Raw genomic sequence first — 20,477 nt, forward strand, 5'->3', positions numbered from 1 at the left:
CGACAGGCTTTTGGACAGGTGCCTGACCAAGCCTTCTCCTCTCCTGGACTTGACAGGATGAGAACATATCCTGCTCTCCGTGCACGGGAAAAGGGGTTTGGTTACAAAGCGCCTTCCCAAGGGGGTCCTTCTTTACTGAGCTTCCCTTGTGTCCAGTGTGTGTGTCACCGATCGGCCGCAGCAGCAGCAGCTCTCACCAGCACTGGAGCTGGAGGCTTAGGGCTCTGCCTAAGAGAGCAGGGAGGGTGGAAGGGGCTTCCCCAGCAAATAGAGTTGGCCATGCTAAAAAATGATTGCAGCTCTTGGACACTCATTGTGTGCCAGGGTATAAATTCCTTTTAAGAAAATGTAAAGAATGAAAACCACCCCAGGAATGAAAAGCACCCAAATGTGAATATCACCTACTGTAGACATAGCTAGTGAATATTGCTCTCCCAACAAGGCAGCTGATGGTGACTTTCTGTTTCTTACATTGCCTGTGTTCGTACACAGTCTTTGGTTTGTAAATCGTGTCGTTTTCATTTTACTCATTGAACTCTTGCATGTTTCAGTGCTGTCAGCTTCACTTCAGGGACTACTGAGCTGGGTTTGCTCTAATAGGAATGATTCACTAGCACCAAAACTACTCTGTTATTGGTATTTTTGGAAGTGTAGGCCCTAACCAAAAGGCTGTTTTTAGCCCTTTCTGCCATCTAGTGCTCATCCCTGTTCGTGCAGTTAGACTGAGGAGACCCCGGGGCTCAATTCCATACTCCGAACTGAGTCCACAGTACCAGCAGCCTGGGGAAGGGACCTGGGTTTCAGAAGCAGTAAGCAGCTCTTACTGGGTCCAGGGGTGAAATGTGGTTTCCAAAATTAGGGCTAGAAGGATTTGTGTTTTCAAAGTCACTCTTTTTTTTCCCCAACCATCTGAGCCATAGTTTTAATCAAATAACATCATTTGCAAGCCTTACAATTATAATTGGGTTGGTTCTTATGTGGTGTTAAAATTTGAGACCACTCCAAGGGAGATGTAACAGATCAGCAAAAGGGTTAAAATAATTTGTCGAATAGCCTGCTTCGTGGAGTTCTGGACTTCCACTTTGCTCCTGTAGGTCAAAACTCCTCTTCCTCGTCAACAAGTGGAGGTGGCAAAACAAAGTTTTTATACAGTAATGTCACCTGTAAATTTTATTTGCCTGCCCTGGCAGAAGAACAACCAAGCAAAAACAGTAACAAGAGAATTGTGGTGTTTTTCCCAATGCATTCGAACATAGTCCTTTTTTCTCTGCTCACATGAAGCTGCAGGCCCATCTACCTTTCTATAAGAGCTAGACTACCTTCATGCTTAATGAGCAAGGGTACTGACATCTTCCTGACAGATGCTTGTTCTTCCATGGGGAATCTGAGAAGAGGGAATTAAATTCTGCAATGTAACCCTATCCCCTCCCACCAGGCTGTCCAGGGTGTTTTTTTGTCTCATCAGGCTGCACCAAATCTCTCTGCTAATGACTCTCTTCAACTTTTCCAGCATGAATCAAAAAGAACCAGGCATGCCTTGAAAAACCAGGAGCACTTTTGTCTGCCTTAGGAAGAGTGGAACAAGAGTAATCAAGTTTTGCTATGCTCTCTTCTGAAGACCCTACTGTTTTTCTTTAGGTACAGTCCACCATTCTTGTGCTAGGTGTCCTGTCTTCAAAATGGGAAATAACCTAGTAGGTGGCCTTTAGGAGCAAAACTGTATCCAGTTCATCCATTTGTCTCCATGTGTGTCCAAGAACCCAGGCCTGAATGTCTTTCTCACCCAGTCATCTACATTTCAGATATTCACCTGCTCTGGTGATCCTATTACCACAGCTGGGGGCTCCTCCTCCATCCCTAACTCCTCCATTTCTCCTTGCTTCATTTGCTGTGTCAGGCCCACCGGTACCGCCAGGACTGGCGCAATGCTCCGTGCAGGTGTGAGGCACATTAATACGGCAAAGCACAACACTGACTATGGTGTGAAAGGGTTAGCCTTGTATGCCGTGTGGGGTAGTACAGCAGCAACACTCGGTTAAGCATACAACTACTAGCGGCATAATCAATCAGGGATACATCTCATTGTGCTTCTGCAGCGTTCTCCAGGAGGGATTTACAAGCTGTTCTCCCCCTCCACCAAAGCAGGCAGGCTGGAGGTAAAGCTATTCCAGCTGGAGGAAACCAGCAGGAACCTAAGTAGCTTGGTCTAGTGCAATGGAGCCTACGGAGAGTATTGTCCAATATTTCCTGTTGGACAGAAAGGAGAGACTGGGACATTACTAAATATAAATAGCAGGGCGCTCTGTCACATTAAATACTTTACATGTTCACACCCTTGGCTGTACACAGCATGCAGGATGCTGGGGGCTTTTTTATTTTCCCCATGACTGTGCTTTCCTGAAGTGAAACCGTGTACCTTGCTTTTGTAGAGCTGAGAGTTCTGATGCACATGGTTACAGATCACATATACTGCATAAAGAGGGGATATTATACATAATGGGAAAGAGGAATATTATACATAAATGTAAAAGCAGGGTATAGTGGAATTGCCTAGTGCCTCCCATAGTCAGCTGAGTTGCAGTCTGGCAGAAAAAGCTTACGGAGGCAAGGCAGCATACAGATTTCTGCTTAAGCCCCACCAACGGTGATCTTCACTTGTCCTACTGAGATGTCCTGGTTTCAATAAAGCAAATTCAATCCAAGGCTCCCCAGACACAGTCCTTCCTCTGGAGGCACATGTGTTACCCTGCCGGCGCTAACATTATGTAGTGGGGCTGTGTCACAGCGGTGTGTCTTTGTTGCCTTTCCCATTCAGAAGCAAGAGGTGAGCAAGTTCCTCTTGGGGGTTGGTGAACTTTTCACAATCTTCTTTCGTTAGGAATGTACCGTGTTCTCTGTGACAGAGCCACCTCCAGTGCCTATAAAATTTCGGGAGTTAACCGATGGCAGGGAAGGCTCTGCCTCAGGGCTTGGTACCTCTTCTTTGTTGTCTCCCACCACTGACTCCTGCGAGCTGGTCTCCGGGCTGGAAGCTGCCTGGAAGCTGGGCTCAGCCCCGAGGGGCTCATTGATCTGCAGGGGAAGCAGGGCCCGGTGCCGCATCAGGCTGTCGTCACTGTTCTGGGCCTCCAGCGAGTTCCGGCGCTTGGCGTTCCTGTTGGCCATGGCGTTCTTCTGCGGCTCCTCGAAGCTCAGCGACAGGGTCACCGTTCCACTCCCAAAGCTGACTTTCTGCTTGCAGCCGCGCTGCTGCTGGCGCTGCCGCTCGGCGCAGGCTGGCAGAGGGAAAGGGTCCTCGTGGTTGCTCTTGCTGCTGATGGAGGAGGAAGGGGTGGAGCCGGTGGAGCCCCCCAGGCTGTTGGAGCGCTTGCGGGACACGTTGCTCCGTCGCAGTGTGGCCCTGGCAGCCACTTTGAACGCGTGAGCAGCTGTGCTGCAGCGCACCTCCTCGATTGTGTTGCGGGAGGGCTTGAAGAGGATGATGTAGACTTTGTTGAAGAAGATGCAGGCCAGAAGCCCAAAGCTGGCAGCCAGTATTGCAATCACCTCCACGGCAGACACAAACTTGCCGTACGTGCTGGCGTAAGCAGGGATGAAGGAGATCCACACGATGAAGAATATCAGCATGCTGAAGGTGATGAACTTGGCCTCATTAAAATTCTCAGGCAGCTTTCGAGACTTGAAGGCGAAGAAGAAACAGATGGCCGCCAGTAGGCAGGTGTAGCCAATGAGGAAGCCGAGAGCCATCAGGGAGCCTTCATGGCAGGTGATGAAGATGATCTCATCCTCCAGTTCATGGTTTCGATAACTGGATGGTGGGGCCGTGTAGAGCCAAATCACACAGATGACAATCTGCACAAATGTGCATAAGAAGACCAGGAGGAACTGAAGGTTGAGGCCCCACCACTTTCGGTGGAGACTCGTGGGGATCTTGGCCTCGAAGACAAGAAGGACACGGTTGGTTTTCACCAGGATGCAGGAGATGCAGAGGACAAAGCTGATGCCAAAAGCTGGCTGCCGCAGACGGCAAGTCCAGTTCTGAGGCTCACCAATGAAGAACAATGAGCTGGAGAAGCAGCATAGCAAGGAAAAGAGGAGAAGGTAGGATAGCTCCCGGTTTGTGGCCTTGACGATGGGTGTGTTGCGAAATTTGGTGAAGACTCCCAGAACAAAAGAAGTCAGGAAAATTCCAAGCACAGCAAAGAGAGTCAGAGCAATCCCAAAGGGCTCAGTCCAGGCGAGAAACTCTATCTGCTTGGGGATGCAGGATGTGTGGTTCTCATTGGACCAGTAATCCTCAGGGCACTTGTCACAGGCACTTGCATCTGAAAAAGAAGTGATAAAGAGAAGGAAGGTTTGTCAGAATTAGAGGCTGAAGTGTGGGATGACATATATGGCAGCTACACACTGGCCTTGATCTTAAATGCACAGATGTTCTGCTCCTGTGTGCTGCTCCCCGGTGTCATATATTGATGTTTCGGAGTTTCTCACCCTGAAACAACCAACCTCCCATGGGCTATATAGCAAAACCCAAAGCATGCTTGGTTCCAGTTTAAAAGAAGTCCTGCCTCTGCACTCATGTTTTTTGTAATCCATTTCTTTCCAAAACTTTGCAAACTTCGATTGCTATCAGCTCTTACACAGGTTCTGTTTTTCCTTCTTCCTTGTTCCTTCACTTTTATCTTCTACTTCTGTCTGTCTTCATACCTCTCGCACTTTTATCATCATTTGAATATCCTGCCTTTTTCTATTACAGAGAAAATTAAAAACGTGCTTGCCTCCTTAAATGCTTTGAGAGCCTATTTCATATTCCATGGAAGCAAGTCTTAGTGTTTAAATTGCTCTTCCCTGAAGGCAGGCAATGCCCTTGACTCCCAGCACATTCTCATTTCATGTTGCAATGCCAGGAAAAGACATGTCTTAATGATATCACTCTCCTTACACCCAGCAAATGTCCCACTAATACTTGCAAAGGGAAAACTGTGCCTCCATCTCCTTCATGAAGGTAGTTGTGCTTGCTGTGATGGCATGGTCATGCCAACGGCTTGCATCATCAAAAAGCAAGGACCTGCTGCCTCTGCTCTTCTGCTTTGACTCAAATTGGTCTTGTGTTCCAGCAGGGAGGGTGACGACTCTTTGGATGGCAGTAGAAATGGGTTGAGAGCAGACAGTTGGAGGTCTCAGCTTACCTCTGCTTTTGGGATCTCAGCAGGATAGCAAGGGGCTGTAGTGAGTCCACAGACTCCTTTAACAGCAAGCACCCTGAATTTTGCACCTGAGCACAGACCTAGACTCTGACCATAGCTTCCTGAGCAGAGATTGATGCTAATGAGAAAGTCAGGAATGCCCAGCTAACAAGGCCAAAGGTTTTCAAGCTCTCTTGTTCTTGAGGTGTGGTTGGAGAGACCATCCATGACCTGATATAACACTGCTTTCCTAAGGACTTCTTGCCTCACCTCTAAGGTGTTTATTTGAAAATCTGGCACTAGATGCAGAAGGTCAGTCAGAAGCTGTTATCACTGTTATCACCAGGTCATTTAATTTACATCCATTCAGCCAATAATTCTTACTTTTCTTGTGCCTTTTACCTGGAAGCTCATTACAAACTGCAAGCTGCAGAGAAAGCGAAGTTAATTTCGTGTAGCAGGGAATCCAGCAGCCTCTGCCAGAGACAGGGGCAGCTTTCTAGCACTGAGCTCTAAACACACACTTTCACTGCTGTCTTGTGGTGGCTTTGACACCATGCTGCCACTGAAGGGAGCAAACCAAGTCTCCCTCGTCCTGCAAGGCTGCTCATTCTTTCCCCCTCCTTGGTGTTGTTAACACTAGAGGGCACGCAGCTTCTCATTCTAGTTGGAAACTCAGCCTCCCAAGAGCTTGTTTTCAGAAAGGCCAAAGACCTGATCCAACTCGCTCTGTGGTCACACAAGTACCAGCACTGCTCCCAGACAAAGTGTGGGAGCAAACAGCTAGGAAAAGACAGATTGTTTCCTCTGGCAGCATCACTGTCTCAGCTGGATACAACTGGTTATAAAACTGCTCTCTATGCCTATAAAACTGGCAAGCACAGGAAATAAAGACTATTACTGTCAGCTGAAATTGCACCACGAAACTGTAGTGTCAGAAAACAGTCACAACCTCAGCCCTGTAAATTTCACCTCCACACCAGAGCTAGCTCCCAAAATTTTGTGAAAAACACTAGAAGACCCCTATTACATATGACCAGAGTTGTTTCTTTTCAATCTGAAAATGCTGCTTCCAAGCATCCTGTAGTACTATATGAACATGCTAAAAAAATATCATTCCTGTCTGATAGGACACAAATTAGACTCTCCCAAAAACCCAGTTGTTCAGTTTTGCAAGCAGCTTGCTGAACTGTTCATCTCTGGCAAGGTCTGCAGTGTTTGCTGGGACCAGTACACTGGCGAGGGTATGAGGAGGTCCTGAGTGCCTTATAGTGTGGAGAGGATTGATATCCTGAAAGAATTTACTTGTCTTCATTACTCTGGGGATGCCCAGCACTGAGGGAGCACTAGTGGCGTTGGAAATCCAAAATTTTTCAACCATTTCTAAACCTGAGTTTATCTTTTTAGTCTCCTCCAGAACCTGAGTGGCTTGATCCAAACTCCCAATGAAACAAACAAAAAACATGTCCATGGGTGCTTAGTAGGATCCACAGATTCTGATCTTTTGCAGTGCTAGTGATCAACAGAACCTGTAGTTGGTGAGTCCCTAAAGGGAAATATTCCTCTCTGCTTGTGAAATCTGGCATGTAATGGATTTTGTTTCTTTGTAAAGCTTGAAATAAAACCCTGACAGTTTGAGGAAAAGATGGAGGCAGACAGATAACTGCAGAATTCAGGATGAGGAATCAGCTACAGTGCAATAGCGTTCCTTGTGGCAGCCTGAGACGCTTTCTATATGCAAGTTGTTTTTCAAGTTCTCTGCCTTAATTTTCCTTAAGGGACAAGCAGGCTTAGCAGTAGTCAGGACCTGAGGACCACAGGACTCAACTCCTGTAAGCTTTTCAGAAGTCCCTCAGACTTTCTGTGAAGCCTCCAGCCCTGCAGGGAAGCGGTTTCAGCCCAAGTGCAGGGAGCAGCTCTGTGGTGTTACCTGTCTCGTCGCTGTACTCCCCGTCGGGGCAGTCCACGCACTCGAAGCAGCAGGTGGGCTCCCCCTCAATGATGCCCTTCCTCGTGCCCGGCAGGCAGTCCCTGCTGCAGTTGGAGAAAGGCACCTGCAAAACAGGAGTCCAAGTCTTACTATGCCAATTGCTTGGCTGGCATGCTGGATGAAAAGCCTCAAACGCTCACCTCTTCCTCCCACAGAACAGACACATTTTGCACAACAGTCCCTCCCCAACCCACCGCAGTGAGATTTCTTTGAAAGAACACATCAAGGGATACTAGGGAAGATCAGCAGATCTTTGTAATCCCTACTGTGTTGTGGACATTGCAAACTGGAGTGTGACCATGATATATATTCCCCGAAACAGTCATTATTAGATGCTTAGAAGAAAAGGCAATCAATCTGTGCTGGGCAGGAATTTGAGTCAGCCTTGGAGATGATGGGCCCTGACGATTGATCCCCAATCTGATATATTGCATATTGTCTGCTAATTTATGGGAATCAGAATGGTTTTCTGAAGCTCACTTCTTCTTTAAGAACACTGAACATCTAAAGATGCTAATCAGTAGCACTTTACAGATCCAAAGGTTTCCAGGCCTCTGCTGCTGTAAATGATGTCACCTGCTGGCTGTGCACTCCTGCTGTGCCTGAGCCCACCTGAGCTGTTGTGTCCCAGCAGGAAGTGGTTGTATGGGCCTGCTCACTGCATGCCTGAAGTACACCGACACAAAGACTTCAGCATCATGAATGGAAGCCTGGGCCTTTGGCACACAGAGTCATGACCCGAGGCTGAGCTCACCTTTTCCCAGCTAAATTAAGGAAAGAGGGTTGACACAGAACATGGCTTTCTAATCTCAGGAGAGTTAAATCTACAATTTCCACTGCTGGCAAAGCACCATGATCCATACATAGTTAATGGCTGTTTTCTTTGGAAGCCTCCATTCACCTTTTTTGGAAGTTTGATACTAGTTTACCCAAGTGCTGCCAACCTGTTGATCTGCAGGAACCTCCTGTGTTGGTGCAGTTATGTAATGAGTCCTACCTATGGCTTGGAAGTCACCTATGTGCAGGCATCAACCTTAGCCACAGGCGAAGCAAAGCCCTCACTAATGACAATTGCTATGCAGAGATGACCGCTCTGTGGCTCAGGTGAGGGCAGTCTCTGTTGCCTATCACTCTGAAGTGCAGCTGCAGCACAGTTTGGGAATGTTGTTCCTAAGCTGTTCATCAGGATTACGTCATTGATGGGTCAGACATACACAGGGCAAATCCCTGCAGCTCCCAGCTTGAAGCACTCTTTGCTGTTAATGCCTATTGCTATGAACACAGTGATCCTATTCCTTGGGACAGTCTCTGAGCAGGCACTGCATCCATCAAGAGGACTTATCAGTCTAGGCTGTCTTTCCCTAGGCTGCCACCAGTGATTTTGAACAGAGCTGAATTAAAGGCCTGATGAAGTCACACACTGCTTCCCCATTATCTACTAAGTTGATTGAGCTTCCAAGGAGTAAAATTAAAGTGGTTTGGCATGATTTTATCTTGACAAATACATGTTGCTTTGCTCTTATCAGTTTATTATCCTCTAAGTGTTTATAAACTCTTTTTTAAATTTTTTGTTATCAAGTATTTTAGGTTACTGAAGCTCAACTCAATTGTGTGTAATTCCCTTGGTTCTCCTACAACTGCTTTAAAAACAGGTATTACGATTGCTCTCTGATCCTTTGAGACATCACGCATCCTCCACATTTCTCAAAGATGAATTGCTAGTACTTTTGTGATTGCTTTGGCTGAATTCTTAAGTATTCTGTGGGGAATTTCATCAAGTTCTGCCAAAATGAATCTATCTATCTTACCTACTCTAACTCATTCTTTTTGAAGTCTGCCCAATGCTGAAGTTCCTGAATGTTAAAAATACCTACGTTTAAACTTTTGTTGGGGATGACAAGAGGCACAGTGGGTGAAGTGCTGGCTACTCTTTTTGAACACAGCCTTTTATCTGAAAGAAATCAGAAGTCTATAAACTGAAAAAAAAAAAGGCTGCAGCAGACACAGAGATTGCAAACCCTTCCACTGCACAAAATTTACATGCCCTGGCATTATACTCGGCAACACCCTGTCACATTTTTAACAGTTCAGGACAGAGAATGAAGTTAAATACTGCACTGCTGGAGAAACTTAGACCAAGAGAACACAATTACTCAGTTTAAGTAAAAAAAAAAAAAATCCTAACTGTTGGAAAAAGTGCAAGATGCATTTGCACTAAATCAGAAGGAGGGATTATAATATCAGGGGTTTTTAAGTTCCATTTGTAGCTTGCGCTTAGAGACTCCAGCTGGGCTTAGAAAAGCTCTGAGTTCAGTATTTCTGTGGTAGTATGCTCTGTTCAATTCATGTCTCCTTCAGAGTGCTCTGGACTTGAACCAGAAGGGAAGTTGGAGTAAAGGAAAGGCTGAACTCATGCTGTAACTGTTTTGGGCAAGTAGCTACGGCAGAAGCATTACCTGATCTGCCAGCCAATGTGAATAATCAGCTGGAAGTGAATTGCCTGGTTCATTAATCAGGTGCTGGTTTAACACATTGAAACATCGCAGCAGGGCCTGGCAGTGACATTTCTGAGCTAATTCTACTACCTGTGTCAGCTCCCAGACCACAAACCATATGCCCACTCAGTATTCCCTCTGGGAGTCAGAGTTTCTGCCTAGCTGGCTGCTGCCAGCTATGACAGCAGTTCATCTGGCTCTGCTCTGGAGATGGCTGCAGCATGTTTCCAGCATGTGGGTCAGACACAGCCTGGCTGCGAGTGACAATGATTGTGCTGAAAAGATTTAACATATGCAAGACAGTGGAGAAGGACTCTGGCCTGACTGAAGTCAATATATACATCTTGAGATCACTAATTCTGAGACTGCAGAAGCATCCTCAAGGAGAATACAAAAAATAGGTAGCAGGTGCTGGCATCTTCCACTATTTGAGCACCATGTCCAAGTCAACCCAGGCAGATTGACAGGGCTTGTTCTGTTGGTTTGCAAGGCAAGGGTGTGAGGAAGGCTCTGGGACTTGGTGGGTGAAGCCAGCAGAAAGAGTTGTAAATAAAACTAAGAGCAAGAAGAGACACTTCTTGATACAGAGATAATGGGAGTGAAAGAGATGGCTCTTTTCATCAATGAAACTACTGAGCTCAGGAAAAATTGATTTAGTCAACAAACAGACTTGAGTAATGAATTTCTCATCCCTTTTGAAACACTGCTATAAAATTCTACTCTATCTGCTTGAGCCAGGAAAAAAAAAATCAATTAAGAGATTATGACCCAGGGTCAACAAAAGTACAGAAGAGGAGGAGACATTGTCTGTTATTTCAGTGCATAAAGGGTATGAAAGGCTATGATGGAGACTGTGTATACAGTAAGGTGAATGGATCCTCTAATGAGACGTGGAGCCATAACATGAGGAGTGTGCAGGGCTAGTTCAAATTTCAGGCTGTGGATCTGGAAAACACTGTTGTGAGGATTTATGCACTTACCTCCTTAGAGAATCCACCCCATAGGATCTTGTTTTCATTGATGAAAAGCCTCTCCCCTTTCTTGGCATAAACGTTGTAGTGCCCAACCTCTTCAAAGACGACTGAGCCATCCTCCGGAGAGAGATGCCAGTTGATTATTGAGTAATTTCCTACCAGGTCCCCAAACTCATCAAAATCCACTTGCTCCCCCATGTTATTGGTGAAATTTAAGTGTCGCAGATGCTTGAGAACCTAGAGAGAGACAGAGAGACAGTATGAATGCCTGTGTTTTACAATCCTACCACAGCACTCATCTGCTACGGGGACAGAACTGGGAAGAATCACTTCACTACAAACCTTATCTCTTCAAATCTTTTAATAGCAGCAGTAGACGGTTTTCTGTGAACACACAGAGCCTGTACAAACCTTGTAGACAACACAAGGTATCGTGGCCCTCTGGGTGGTTGGCAACCCACTGATGTTACCCCATTATCCATTTAGCATTCCTCTTTGGTCCTATGAGTCACCTCTGCATGCCTAGAGCTCCTTATTAGGGCCAGGGAAGTGGGAGCAGCCTCTCATGTGTTTCAGTCACCCATGCATCACTCTCACCCTGCTCTTGCAACCACTGCACGATCACACAGAAACAGGAGTGCTTGAGAAACAACTCAGACCTTATTCTGGATTGAAAAAACCCAAGCCCAATGCACATCAGTAAGAAAACCCCAGCAAATCAAGCTCATTTGCCACATGGCAGACCTGGAGAATTCTTATCACTTTTTTTGGCTTTTGTCTCATGGTTGCATAGTTGAAAGTAATCACATTCTGCCTGTTCCCAGGAGTTCTTCCCTGTAATTTTCACCTCATGCCTTAAAGTGTCATATAGAATCATAAAATCATTAAGACTGAAACATACCTCCAAGATCATCAAGTCCAACCATTAACCTGCACTGCTGTATTTACCACCAAAATATGTCCCCAGGTGCCATCTCCACATGTTTTTTGAGCACTTCCAGGAACAGTGATTTCACCACTTTCCTTGACAGCCTATTCCAATGCCCAACCACCCTTTCAGTGAAGAAATTTTTCCTATTATTCAATCTAAGCCTTCTCTGGCAGAACTTAAGACCATTTCCTCTCATCATGTTACTTTTCTCACCTGTGAGAAAAGACCAACCTCCTCCTTGCCACAACCTTCTTTTAGGGAGTTCTAGAGAGTGATAAGGTTCCCCTAAACCTCCTTTTCTCCAGCTAAACGGGCCCCTCCTTCCCTCAGTCGCTCGTCATCACTCTGGTTTTCCAGACCCTTCACCTGCTCTGTTGCCCTTCTCTGGATGTGCTCCAGCACCTCAATGTCCCTCTTGCAGTGAAGGGCCTGGGACTGGGCACAGCACTCGAGGTGTGGCTCCACCAGTGCTCCGCACAGGGGGACAATCCCTGACCTGGCCCTGCTGGCCACACCATTGCTCACCCAGGCCAGGTGCCCTTGGCCTTTCTGCCCACCTGGGCACAGCTGGCGCATGTTCAGCTGGCTCTCAACCAGTATGCTGCATGTCCCTAATCCCAGGGACAACTGTAGTTGTGAGGTTCATGATCTAGATAGCCTGACAAGTAGACCTAAGAAACTGCAGCATGAAAGAAAGCCTGTACTGACAACTGTGATACAATTCATCCACATCGTATTTCTATTTAAAAAATAATTGCTGGTTTATGCACTTATCAGATTTCTCCCCAAGCTCATCTATGGAAAGATGAGGTGACTCTGAGGGCACCTGGCTGTCAGCTGCCCCTAGACCCCAGCAGCATAGTTGCTGCTGTGGTTCTACTGCCTGTGACAGTTTGTAAGCCCAGTCTCTCACCTGTAAGTGCCCAAACAGACAACTCTGGATGGCAAAATGTAAGAGAAACCAAAACTAAATCAATTTGTCTGGACAGGCAGAGCCCTCTTCACCCCACAGACAGAACAGACAATATTGTTTTGATAAATCCTTTTCCCCTGGAAACACAGGGACAGGGGAACAGAATCACTTCATTAATTCCTGTCAGTTTTGCTAAATTGTCTCATTTTTCGCTGTTTCCTTTTGGGGTACTCCTATCTCAAGCTAAAATGCTCAGAGCCACAGATACCCTCCTCCCACTGGCTGTTTCAGTGCCAGCCTGAGACAGTCTGGAAAAATCACTGTAGTACTACAAAGGATGTGGCCAACAATACCTTTTCAGCTTGTGTGATGTTGATGGAAGGATATCAAAATATTGCCACAGTACTCAGTCTTTGAGTAACAGGTGAGATAGAGAAGGCAGGATTTTTTCTGTCTTTCTCATCCCTGTTGCCCCTCCTTTGGAGACCAGCTCACCCGCAAGATGTGCAGCTGGAATGATCTCACCAAAGAACCAGGACCTGTCCCTGGAAGATCTCACCCTCTGATGGACACAGCAAAAGAAGGTGCTCTGTGCTGGTACTTTGCTGTGGAGAGCTGGGGCATTGCCCACTGTGGGTAAGGAAACAGGAGACTGCTCCCCTCTCATTCCTCTTATTCCAGAGTGGTACCCAGGAACCTGCTACTTGCCCAGCTCCCTCAGGGGACAGTGAGAACAGAGCAGAAGCAGCTCTGAGGTCAGAACAGGTGACAGGGTCTGCAGCTCCACAGTGATGTGTTGTACTGCCTCACCTCACTTTGGCCTCATCTGCACAGGGGCTTCAATCTTGGTCTGGTTGTTACCAGACACTTTGTCCATCAGCAGTGCAGGTGCTCAGCAGGGCAGCTCACATTCCTCTGCAGGCTCTGGCACCTACCACAGGGTGACAGCTGCAGCTTTGACGTCCAGATCAGGTTTGTCCTTATGCTGAGCCTAAAGCCATGTTTCTCCTCACTCCGACTCAGTATGACACTCTTATGCAGCACTACCGCATCCTTCTGAACAATACCAGGATATCCTGAATGAGTATCACTGCTGGGTTGATTGTTACCTCTATAGACAGGAGACCTTGCCCTTGTTTTGACTGCAGTTGCTACACACACTAGGAGACAATCTTGCAAGAGCCATAATGAAGATTCTTCAGTTCAAGTCCTGCCTCTCCTGGCCAGCTGCAGCAGCAGAAGGCTCACTGATCTTAGGGTCAGCCAGATTAATGGTGGAGAAGCTTCTGGATTCCCTGAATGCAATTTTTTGTTTGTTTAATTTAATAATATTCATATCAATTAGTCTGTTCCTTTGCCTTCTCTCCTGTCATCAGGTTTCTTAAAAAGTATACATACCCCTGGCTTTTAGTGGGGTTTTGTAGGATTTGACAGGATCTTTCCCTTGGTCACACACACTACACCTGAGGATTCAGGTTATAAATGATTTCATGTATGATCTGATACATCTGTCCAACTATTAATTCATATAAAAGTGCTGATCTACAATTAATGTTGTCTTTCCCCAGGCAGAGAATAACAGCTTCAGCTCTGCAACTGTAGCTAGTGGGTACAAAATGTGTATCAGTTCATGCACGAAAGTCACAACACCTAATTAAAATCCCCAATGGAGAGGTAACAGGAACAACAGAAATAACAAAGCCCGCTAGTTTTTTTTTTTCTTTCCAGGAAACAACAAAGTTTTTCTGGAAATCTAAATTTATGAGGGGCAGCTTGTAAAATGAACCAGAACATGTTCCTTTTATTTAGAGAGCAAGAAAGTCCCACGATCATATCTCTGTATCTCACAAGTTCTGCTCTTTACAGGGTTAACAGACAAGGAATATATAAGCACTAAACTTTGAAAGAGGAAGTTGTAGACTCTGAATAACCACAGCACTATTTTTTAGTCACCAGTCCATCAATGATTAGCTAAAGGCTTTACAGTTAAAAATGTGTCACTATGTTTTGTAAGTGAAGATAGAAATGTACATAGCCAGGACTCAATCCACAAGGACCTAAAAGACCCTGCTTCAGCCAGGCCAAGAGCATGTGTCAGGGGTAGGACTATCATATCCTGGAACCAAGAGTATATGAAAGATGTGCTGACCTGGTGGCTTGGATACACTGTTAGGAGCTGGTGGAAGCCTGTGTTAAGCATTGTGCAAGCTGCTGTCTTCAGATATTTCTTTCTGTAATTTTTCCTTCTTTTGTCTCTGTCATAGACTTCATGTTGAATTGCAATACCTTTTAATTAAAACACCTATTATCGGAAAGGGCTTGCAAGCTGCCCTCTAATTTACCCTCCCTTTATTCCTGGTAAAGCCATTCCCAGCCATGCAGCATCCCATCCTTTATCCAGGCTAGATATTCTGGGTCACATGGTTTCCACTTTTATGGGAGGATCATAAAGCTGTAACATAAGCACAGTTGTATTAGACCAGGCTGGCAGCTCACCTGCCCAAGGCCTGTTTCGGACCGTGGCCAACAGCAAATACAACAGGAGCACAGGGGCTGTGATACTTTCCCTGAACACTCGCACCTGTTTTGCAGCTGAGTGACTTCCTGGGCCAGAGGTTTTGTACCCAATAACTTTCGAGTGGATTTTTCTTCCATGACACTGCACATCTGTGCTCTGCACCTGTGCCAACTTTTCACATCCACAGCCTCCTACAGCAGAAAGACCTACATTTTATGAGACAAGCACCTCTTCATCCCTTTAGGAACAGAGCAGCTATGAACCTCTTTTGATGACCTTTGTGCTGATATTGGCAAAGAACTGTCATTTGCCCATCATCTTTTCCATGCCTCTCAAGACTTTACGATCACCTCTCTTCAGACACCTCCTTCTCAGGCTGCTGAGCCCTATCTGATGTTGCTACATCTTGTACAGAAGCTGTTTCACTGACTCTTCTTCAAATATTCCTGTCTTCTTCATCAGTTCTGAGTCTTGCACATGACACTGAAGTGAGATGTGCCAGAGGGTGGAGAAAGTGGCCCCAGGACACTCTGTTTACCTCTCTGTCTCTTTCCAGTGTGACTGTTCTTAAAAGTGCATTTGCTTTTTTTGACTACTGTTCAGACAGACCTGAGGAGTCCACCCAGACTTCATAAACTTCATTTGTGATAAGTCAGGTCTAATAATTTATTTTTATCCTCTGCTAACTATCTTTCAACCAACACACACATAAGTTCTGAATTTGCTGACAGACTACCAGAAGATGCCTTCAAGAAGCCTGAGCACACTCTGTGAACAGAAGTTCCCTTATCCATACACATCTCAAAGACCTCAAGGCACCTCAGGAGGTTTGTGAGGTACAGCTTATCTTTGGAAAAATCATGGTCACTCTTCCTCAGTATATTTTTTTTCCTTCCTAATCTTTTGAAACTCCAATTTCTAATAATAGGCTCAATCATGCTCTGCTGGTTCCTTGGATCTCCTCCAGAACCCTTTCAGAAAATTGACGTCTCATCTGTCAGCTTTCTAGGCCTCAGGGCCTAAGATTTTTTAAGTGAGGAGATGGACACCCAGCCAGCTCTTCAGCCCCTTCTGTGAGCTCTGACAGACCCCTTGGGTGAATATTGTTCACTTGCCCTGAAGTATCAAGGTTCCTCTTGCGACCCATAGTTTCCTATATAGTCTGATGAATTAGACAGATCCTCCAAAAGTCCCCCATAAATTAACTAAACCTTCTTAAGTTTGTCCATGAGGAGCACACTTCTCTTCTGTCATGGCCTTACCTTGTTTTTTGCAGTAATAATCTATGGCTCAACAGACAATCCTACTCCTGAAATGTTTAAAATAGGATTTATGAGCTTTTACCCCATTTCAGGATGTTGCTCATTCATTTTTCTGGCCTGCCTTATTTTATTTTTGCATTTAATCTGCCAGAGTTTATGATCTTCCAATTTTATTCACTGGATGTAACTCAGTTATTTGAAGGATGCTCTCTTACTTTTAACAAACACCATCTAATACCTTTGTTTTGCCTTGCCAGCTTCTTTCTGCCCCTTTTTTTAAATCTGCAGTATACACTCATATTCTGTCACTAGTATTGAGGCTGGTGGCAGGCAAATACATCCATTTTAAATTTTTGATGCTGTCAGATAGCAGAGAATTTTGTGTGTGCATGCATGCCCAAAGCTGAATTTTGAGTTGTTCCTGGAGCACAAGCCACAAGACTAGTTGTACATTTTGACAACAGCTGGACTAAATAATAGTGGCATGAACTAAACACTCCAATTAGTAACAAGATAGGAGATAGATCCTATCCTTTAGGAGGCTGATTGCAACCAAAACCCAGGGCTCAGGGGTAGAAACAAGAAAGTGAAGATCATGTTTGGATGAAAAACACTGGAAGTAGGGCAAGATCCTGGAGATGAAGATGTGTGGAGACAAATGTTGGGGGATGCTCAGGAACCCTGGCAGTAATGCTTGAGAAAAGCAACTGAGAGGAGCTGCACAGCACAAACAGAGAAATTCCACCTTGACAGACCTCCACCATGTCCCTAGCTGGAAGGGAAGGTGAGACCTGGTGATGTAACACTGTGGGGAAACCAAGAATGTGTGAGAAACCAAACAGTTAAAAGTTGTAGTCTTGTTAATTCTTAAATCAATGTTAATTCTTAAATCAATGTTAATTCTTCAATAAACATAAATAAACGTCAGTATCCACATGTGCTATGGGCTCTCCTTTACTCTGGCTCAACTGTGACAGGTCCTTAACTAGTCTCCATATGCAGTCAAAGGTTTAATATCCTTGGCTTCTTTCTGCAGTTTCTTTCTGATGTGTTTCCTCCCTAGGTCAAAAGGTCCTGCAATGGAAGAGAACCTGGGCACATTATAGGTGTCTGTCACCATAAAAGACAAACAATTACCCCTCCTAACACACAGTTGCAAGCAATCCTGTCTTGACAGTTAACGTACATTTTCCCATGGTTAAGTTTTAATTTCTGTCTACCTGTCTCTCTTCAGGCCTGTAAAACAGTTCTGGACTGATAGGTACCAAATGTTTTTCTCTTTGGTTTGGTAGAGTGCCCATGCTGAGAGCAGCCAACAATACCACATCATGGCTCAGTGAGAATGAAGATGAAAGCTGGCAACTGTCCTCAAGATAGCAAGCCCTGACTTCCACTTTGAATTGCAGAGGGCCCAGTCTCCTCTCTTGTTTTGGATCTCTCATCAAGCACATGGAGAAGGTGCCTTCATAACGCTGTAACAGGCGTAAGGACTTGAGAGATCAGCTGTTGCACAAGGCCAGGGGTCATGGTGCACCAGACCTTGGTTTTGCCAGTGGTCAAGTATCATGAGGAAATATGCCCAGGCCAGTTCTGAAAGAGCCACTCATAAAGCACTTTAAGAGAAATGTTGTCTGAAGCAGTAGTTTTTTGTTGGTTTTTTTTCTGTCTTCCTTTCACTTTCAAGTACCGATGTGTCAGTCTTTGTTTACAGTCTAGAAAACTCAAGTTTTTACTTTTTGTATCAAATCCTTAATTCCCACTGCATTCTCTAATCTGCAATATCTTGTTCTGCCCATTTTTTATGTAGGGCCAACTCTTTAGCTTTCTGACAGGCAGTGCTGTCATGCCAGCATCAACTAGTTCTGACACACAGGAACTGAGCAGGCAGGAAGGTGCTGGCCCTGGCCCCTTGTGTCAATAATACCTGTTTCCAGAAGCCTGAAGCAGGGCAAGAAGAATTTCACCCTTCTGTCCAAAGCATTCTTCTTGCCAGCATGAGCTGAACTTTCCTCCCCCTCTATAACCTCTCCTCTTTCCCTGCTGCCCTTTGTACACCAAGAGGGACAGCATGTAATGCTGATGTTGTTTCTAAAACCAAGATGTCAGAATACGCCAACACCATTAATCTCACCTTTTTCCAAAGGCCATCCAGAAGATAATGGAATTCTTCAGGCAGTGAAGGATGTGATTCATTGCCTCACACTACTTGCTACATTCACAGAGTTGTAGAATATTCTGAGTTGGAAGGAACCCACAAAGATTATCAAGTCCAGCTCCTGGCTCTGCACAGGCCACCCCAAGAATCACATCAGGTGCCTGAGACCATTGTTCAAATGGTTCTTGAACTCTGTCAGGCTTGGTGTTGGGACCACTGCCCCAGGGAGCTGTTCCAGTGCCTCATTATCCTCTGGGTGAAGAACCTTTTCCAAATATCTAATCTAAACCTTCCCTGACACAGCTTCCGGCCATTCCCTTAGGTCCTGTCTCTAGTGACCAGATTCCACCTCAGCTGCCTGGTTTCTATTGGTTTACTGCTCCGAAGAAGTGACTGGTAATACTTTTATCATGATAAGGGTAGCTTAGGTGGAGAAGCTGGAAGGTACCCAGGAACAGAGCTGTGATTCTCACTGTAAATATCTCACAAAAAATTTGTATGTCTCCCTGTTATACACATCCAGCTTCATGCACAAGGAGTGCCTGGTGTGTAGTTGGGATACTGAGCACTTCATCTCAAAATGATGAAAACCAGTCAGCACCTACTGTGCAAGGCCTGGGCTGTACTCCAGGATTGAAACTGTCAGGTTGGTAACAGGGCAGATGAACAGAAGGAGATAGACTCTGGAAGAAGGGCTGGTGTAGAAGAGAGAGGAATTGATGGTCAGCCAGAGATACACAGACAATACTCAAGGGAAATTTGGCAAGATGGGATGGACATCACAGCTCTGGAGAAATGCTAGATCTGCACTGAATTGAAAAACAGAATGAAAGCAAAAGTTCATTCAATACTCAAGAATAGCTGTGTGAAGCCTGAGAATAACCCAAGAACATTCAATGTTGTTATGCTTTGATAAGAACTGAATGATTTCCTTGTAAAGCTAGGAAGGTCATTGGATAACACAATTAAATGTGTATGACAAAAACAATGTGCCATATGTTAGAAGTAATAATTTAAGCTATTCATAATCTTTATGGAAGAAAATCAACTAACCACTGAAGCCAAAGACATGTTCATTATTGTAGGCAGCTCAGTAAAAACATTCTGTGCCCTATGCAGTGGGAAGAGCAAACAAAATATTAGGATATGAAAGTAAGAAAAAATGGTACTGAAAATATAGCGCCAGCAGTACAAGTGTCCTCTAAAAAAAGCTGTTAGTTCTAGTCATTTGATCAGAAAAGAAGAATTAAATTAAATGAAGATAAGAGATGTCCATAGGTGGTGATGATAGCTCTTGGACAGTCTTCCATTTCAAGAGAAATGAAAGCATGGAATTATTTAATTGTTTATGACACACGTAGTGATTTGTGGGAAAGAGGTGATATATTCTCATAGAAGTAGAGACCCCTGTCCCTGCAAAGGCAACTGACCTTATTCAGGTCTCCAGAGAAGTACAGGATATCCAGCTGATATGATGAGATGTGCTGATTGTCATATTGTAACTGATAATTGGATCTGTTCTGCTTCTGTCAAGGATATGATCCCCAGGCAGATGAGGGCTGGATCTCTCTCTGCCTCTTGCACTGACCAGTGCCCTGTCCTTGAGGAGGGGCAGCACTGGTGCTGACATGGGGGATCCATGCACACATGATATCCCTTCTTTGTGAGAGCAAAGCGGGATCTCCAATAGAAACTTGAAGAAACTGGGAGAGGAAGGAACTCATGGACTGGGTTGGAAATACTCTCGCTGCTCAGAGGAGGGCGCTTGGTGCTCCCCGTGTCTCATTCGATGCTGTGAGTGCCTCGTCTGCTTGGAAGCTGGTGAAGCCTAGGGTTTCCTAAAACAAGGACCAGTTTTACTGCCTGTAACTGGGCTTGATGGGTCAGCTTATGTGGTGTTCTCACCAGCGACCAAGTGACCCTGCTCTGCTGCTTAAAATCTGCAGCAGCTTTGATGCTTTCTTGCCAATGAAAGGTGACAAAACAAATGAATTAATGGCTACTACCACAGCAGTAGAAGGAAGTAACTTAAACCAAAAATGCCAAAGGCAAG

At 45.2% G+C, this 20,477-nt stretch overlaps 1 protein-coding gene across 2 annotated transcripts in view; it reads right to left on the bottom strand.

Moving 5' to 3' along the window:
• Positions 1 to 2,665: 2,665 nt before the first annotated feature.
• Positions 2,666 to 20,477, bottom strand: part of CASR (calcium sensing receptor) — a 40,478-nt gene continuing 22,666 nt past the window's right edge. The window contains exons 4-6 of one of the 2 annotated variants that reach the window (XM_063393480.1): positions 10,652 to 10,882; positions 7,117 to 7,240; positions 2,666 to 4,325 (exon numbers count right to left, since the gene is read on the bottom strand). In XM_063393480.1, the coding sequence (XP_063249550.1) occupies positions 2,875 to 4,325; positions 7,117 to 7,240; positions 10,652 to 10,882 (1,806 nt within the window). In that variant the 3' untranslated portion in view covers positions 2,666 to 2,874. Of the gene's footprint in view, positions 4,326 to 7,116; positions 7,262 to 10,651; positions 10,883 to 20,477 lie in introns of both variants that reach the window. The other variant, XM_063393479.1, reaches the window with a different exon arrangement.

This window comes from Prinia subflava, chromosome 3 (genome assembly GCF_021018805.1).
Source record: "Prinia subflava isolate CZ2003 ecotype Zambia chromosome 3, Cam_Psub_1.2, whole genome shotgun sequence".
Classification (NCBI taxonomy): domain Eukaryota; kingdom Metazoa; phylum Chordata; class Aves; order Passeriformes; family Cisticolidae; genus Prinia; species Prinia subflava.